The sequence below is a fragment of the Frankliniella occidentalis genome, unplaced genomic scaffold (genome assembly GCF_000697945.3).
Source record: "Frankliniella occidentalis isolate FOCC.00 unplaced genomic scaffold, Focc_3.1 Scaffold118, whole genome shotgun sequence".
Taxonomy (NCBI): Eukaryota; Metazoa; Arthropoda; class Insecta; order Thysanoptera; family Thripidae; genus Frankliniella; species Frankliniella occidentalis.
The window spans coordinates 321,800-327,560 of NW_026267246.1; the positions used below are offsets into that span (position 1 = coordinate 321,800).

General features: G+C 55.7%; 1 protein-coding gene across 1 annotated transcript in view; it reads left to right on the forward strand.

The window, feature by feature from the left end:
• The first annotated feature begins 1,022 nt into the window (after nt 1-1,022).
• LOC113215834 (uncharacterized) overlaps nt 1,023-5,761 on the forward strand; it is a 20,813-nt gene continuing 16,074 nt past the window's right edge. The window contains exons 1-2 of the mRNA XM_026435499.2: nt 1,023-1,400; nt 3,321-3,629. Coding sequence (XP_026291284.1) covers nt 1,128-1,400; nt 3,321-3,629 — 582 coding nt within the window. The 5' untranslated portion in view covers nt 1,023-1,127. The remainder of the gene's footprint in view (nt 1,401-3,320; nt 3,630-5,761) is intronic.

A 5,761-nucleotide genomic window follows, 5' to 3' on the forward strand; every position in this document is an offset into this window, starting at 1 on the left:
CCCCGCCACGCCCTCCAATCCGAACGCCAATAATGCGGTAATAATAAAGATATTTGCGGTCGGCGGCTGCTGAGCGTTTCGCTGCTAGAGCACCATGCGTGGCTGACCATGCCGGCCGGCCAGCCGACTACGACCGGACAGAAAACGAAAAAAAGAAAGAGGGAAGACGAACAAACGCCAAATAGAACGAGAAAGACGACTGCAGAGCAGCGCAGACGTCTGCCTCGCAAGACGTAAAACTAAAAGAAAATGTAAATTCGAAAATAAAAAGAAGATTGTGTTTGCTTGAAGAGCACTTACTGCGAGCAACTAATGGCACATGTCAGTGCGTGGGTACCCAGACGGGTAGTACCTGCGCCCCGAGGCACAGCCGTGCAAGGTGTAGGGAGCGCGCAGGTACACTCGGTGTGGGTGGATCCAATCTCAAGGGAGGACACTCACGGGTTAATTGTGGTAGGGGGACCACCCAGAGCCACGCGAGTGTGCGAGGCAGTGCGCCCGACCGACGCCACGCCACACTAGAGTAATCCGTTTCGATTGGGATCCTCGCCCCAGTCGCGCTACAACACTGCTGGACAGCTCTCCTCCGTTTGAAGGGGAGTGTCGCATGCATTTCGACATGGACAGGCTGACGTGCCCAAGTGTCCACCTCTCAGGGCGCAGGCCATTCAGCAGGACAAACATCGTGTGTCCCAACCGTCTTTGACGCGCGCCTGTGTCTGTGTGTGTATGTATGTACAAGACCGCGCCCGACCGCTCACACCTAACTGTACCTAATACTTCCGTCGACTGTGGTACCTCTCTCGCTGCCCACATAACTTAGCCCTCATCTCGTTTGCGGCTGCTTTACCCGCCGAACAAAAAAGGAAAGGTAGCAACGTGTACCCCAAACAATGTGCCAAGGATAGCAAAAGTATTGGTTCGGTGCCCACCAACTATTTCCTTTGCCTTTAAGTTTATTGCGTCAAGGAACACCCCACACAATTTCTCCACGTAGTTTTGCGCTGCCTGTTTTTTGACGTCTGCGTTTTCTCTGTCCGCAGGACCCCTACCTTGACGTGCCCGAGGCGTCGACCTACGAGCTGAGCGCGTGCTACAACGTGAGCGTGGACTGCCGCTCGGGCGACATGGTGGCGCGCATCAAGACGAGCAAGCTCTTCTCTGGCAAGATCTACGCCAAGGGCTCGCCCAACTCGTGCGTCCAGGACGTGCAGGGCTCGCTCGACTTCGAGCTGCGCATGGCCTACGACGACGTCGAGTGCAACGTCAAGCACCAGGGCCTGGGCCGCTACCTCAACGACGTGGTCATCCAGCACCACGACACGATCGTCACCAGCTCCGACCTGGGGCTGGCCGTCACCTGCCAGTACGACCTGACCAACAAGAGCGTCTCCAACGAGGTCAGTACCGCGCGGTCACGCGCTGCCGTCCCCGCGGAGGCGCGAGACTCGACTGTGTGCTGCCATTTACCTGAGGATATCCATTCATGTGACGGCCTGCGCCTTTTACGACATCCTTTATTTATTTTTAATTAATGGGACGTAAGGCGGAGGCTGTCCCACCTGAATGGCTCCCTCGATGGCTCCACACCTCCAACGAGGATGCAAAACGGCAGAAAAATAACCCGCCGTTGGCACCCATCCCGAGTCTCGTGTCCGCCATTGGCGCGACCCAAATGTATATATAGCCTGCTCAATCATATACATGTACATATGGCTTGGTTATTTCTTTTATGGTTCTTGTTTTCCTGCGAATGCCTCGTGCGGTCACACTAGACTTGGTAAAAAGGTCGTCAGAGGTCAGTAGCTTCACTCGCACGCGCAAAAACGTCCGAAAAAAGGCCATCAATACTAGGCATAAATTCACGGCAAAGACTTGCGCCCATAAATCTACGCAGCTTCAGAGACATTTGCTGTGTGTGTGTGTGTGTGTGTGTGTGTGTGTGTGTGTGTGTGTGTGTGTGTGTGTGTGTGTGTGTGTGTGTGCACGCGCGCGCATGTGCATTTTACCGGCGGGCAGCCTAGCCAGCCCAAGCAACCCGCGACCCAAGTGTGGGCAACCCTCCGGTAGCATCGCCCGCGCGCGCGCACACACACACCGCGCATTGAAACACACACCCAGGGTGGTCTGAGATGCTCTTCATTAATATCACGTTGAGCACGCCACGTTTAGCAGACTGGTTACTTTTTATATCTATATATTTATAAAGGACGCGAGCGCTTTCGAACGAAAAAAAAAGTAAACATTTCACTTCGGGCAGGAAACGACCAGGTCATTAGGTTCCACGTCTCACAGAAAAAAAAAGAGACAAAGAGGTCGTGGGCGGAGCAGCGCGCCAGTGACAGACAGAAAGGGCGCGCGCCCGCGGGGAGTAGAACCCTCCACCGTCGATCACAATGAGGCGTTTCAGCTCTAAATTACGTCGACGAGCTTTGAAAAAGACGTTATCACACCCCCGATAATAAAATAATGACAATGCAATGCTCCGCCGAGGCGACGAGAGTAAGGACGGCTGGGGTGACTTGCAACTCTTCAAATGACTGATGACAAAGTCTAGTTGTGACCAACGAAGGGGAACCGATTAAACAGCTGTATATAAAATGCTTCGGTGTTTACCTTTCTCGGTGCCTGACCCAGGATAAAAAGCAGTGCTCAGTGGACCACGCGACCCAACCCCATCCCAATCCAAAGTCTTAAGACTCAATTGAGAGAAATTCTCTTTAAAACTTAATTGCGGTGATGAGTGGTGCAGCTTTGAATCAGCGGCGAAATGTAAAGAAAATATGGTTCAGGTAAAAGTTGTGCAAAATGTATATATAAGCAGAACTGGAACTACATTTTCGTATTTACATGTGTTTTATTGAATCACTTCACTGAAAAAACTAAAGTGACATGTGTCACGTTTCTTGATGCACTCTCCCTGTGATGCCCTGTGATGCCCCCTTTTACGTGGAGGAGCAGAGAGCAACATGAAACGTTCTCTCCTGCCTGAGAGTACATGACCACATGTGACGCATGTCACAATTGTTTTTTCAGTGATTTGTATACTACGCATCACGCCAAAATTTATTCTTCTTACGCGATTCAAGGCGAGCATCGCAATATTTTTTTTTCACTTCGCTTGCCCCTGATGGAAGGTACATCCACCATCCACTCACGCGAGACATGATTCGAGTGTTCCTTTCATGAGCGAGTCAAGCCCTTCTCGCCTACACGTCCGCCCCACTAACTGTTCACCGCCTAGGTCAGGTGCCGCCGCTCAGCGCGCTGACGTGCACGTGTAAAGCTGCTGTTGCTAATTGCAGATTGTGGGTTACCAGGTGGACCTTGGCGTGCGCGGCGAGGTCCGACCGGTGCTCACCGAGGAGGTCAACGTCGACTCCCCCAACGTGGCCATGAAGATCACCGACCGCCGCGGGAGCGAGGTGCTCCCCGCAGCCGAGGTCGGCGACCCGCTCGCCCTCCGCTTCGAGATCCTCGACCGCCACTCGCCCTACGAGATCTTCGTGCGCGAGCTGGTCGCCATGGACGGCGTCGACTCGTCCGAGATCGTCCTCATCGACTCGAACGGCTGCCCGACCGACCACTTCATCATGGGCCCGCTCTACAAGTCCGTCGAGTCCGGAAAGGTGAGTTTGGGGAGATCAACGCGCCGCGTCGGGAATACGTCGGGAGCACACATTGATTACAAATAGCGAGGCGCTAAAAAGTAAGCCGGCTGTGATGTGAAGGGGCCGGGCGGCCGGTCTGCGCCGAGCATGCTCGACAAGTGCACTGACACGAGCAGAGGTCAGGCGCAGTCAGGAGGCCGTAAAGATGGCCGACGAGAAGGGGCGTTCGCTTCAAATCAAGCACCGGCCTGCGCGAGTGTGCGTGTGTGTGTACACATAACTGTCAGCTCGCAATTAAAGCCTAATTAATTCATGTCCAATTGGCAAAACCAACATTAAAGCGCACGCACGCCGTTACAGTGGCCACCCGTGCTGGGGACCGAGCCTCAAGGGCCGGGAGTGCGCAGCGCCGCACAGCGCTCCGGGGGCCGTAAGTCTTCCAGAGTAACGCGCTCAACGGGTAAAACGCCAAATTAAACGATCGTCCAAGGCGCTGGGCTGCGCTGGGCTGCCTGCTCAGCGCTGGCCGGCCGCCCCGGCCGGGCCGGGCCCGCTCGATCCCACATACGCCCCTATGGCCGGCCGGCCGCGCGGGTTGCCGTGGCAACTAACAACTGGCGCTGCTACCGGCCGCGCACTACTCACCAGGATAGAGGGACTCTTTCAGGTGAACGCTTCGCTTCTAACGAGAAACAGACCACTTATTGTGGTGGTGGTGTGTCGGCCGCGCGCGCGCTGTGTGTGTGTGTGTGTGTGTGTGTGTGTGTGTGTGAGCGCTTGACCGCGAGAGGCGCCCGGCCGGCAGCCCCCTACACTCGCTACACTGCCCGTAATAACGGAGCTTTACGAGGCCCGTCGACGCGGCGGCCACTTTACAGCGTTAATTTTAAAGCGGCGCCTCCTCACTGCTAGCCTCCCCCATTACAGTATCAAAAGGCAGACGGCGGGTGGCAGAGGCGGCGACCCCCGCGAGCCGTGTGGCAGACCGTCCGGCGGCCGGGTGCGATTCACGCCGACGAGTTGCGTGCACGTGTACTACGCTGCAGATGTCCTACTGCTGGCCATTGAGAGAGTGTAGTGGAAAGGGGTATTTTTGAGCCAGTCCATAAGACTGTCTCTACACTCTAAACTATATTAACTGGAAAATTTGCCTAGCAACTGCTCAAGTTTAAACTTGTGCTGTTGTATGTTATCAAGAAATTTCTTCAATATTACTAAACTTTTTCCTAGTATTATAATTACTGGACTAGGAAAAGGTTCAGCACTGCTGAGGAATTTCCTAATAATAATATACAACAGCACAAAACTTACGTGCTGAAGTAGAACTGTAAAAGGTTTCGAGTGTACCGGAAGGCAAGGTGCCCCCCTCGCCTCCCTCCCCCCATCTCACTCTTTCCCCCTTAGCTGCTTGGCCCGGTTTGGGCAGGCCACGCGTCCCAGACGGTGGGCGCGGCTCGGTGCAGTTCGCAGCTTCGCGAACTGATGCACCTTCACCCCCGCGGACAGTTTTGCAGCTTTTTTGACTGGTCTGGCAAAGCGAGCTGCACAAGAAACTAAGAGGAGGAGGAGGGTGGCTCCGGGGGCTATGGTCGAGGGGAATGTCTGTAACGGCTGCGGCCGGCGGGGCGCGAGTCATTAGGTGAGCTCCCTGCTCCGCGGGCTGACGCGCGTGCGGCCGCCAGGCGCATCGGACAATGACTCGAGCGCAGCGCCGCGGCGATGAGTGAATACTGCGGCCGGTCTATAAAGCGCACGGGAGCGCGAGGAGTGCATCTGCCGGTCTGAGCAAGAGAGCGGCAAGACAACGGGAAGGGGGTCGGTCGCGCCGCCGGGGGAAGAATTCGGTCGGACCGGCACCCTGATCATGCTAGTCGCAGCAGAGCGCATACCGGATGTGGCGGAGAAAGCATTTCGGAGCGTTTGACATTCTGCGGCCCCCCTCCCCCTCCCCATACACAAATCGCGTCAAATCGCATCGCGATTGCAGCCGGAGCGGGCGGGTGACTGAGTGTGGCGTGGCGGTGCGGTGCGCGATGCCAATCGGGAAGACAGAGCTGCTTGACCCGGCCAAACGGCCAGTCACACAAGGGTCCTTTCATTTCGCGCAGGCGTGCTTGTATTCCTCCTGGGCGTGGTGGGGCGGGGTGGGG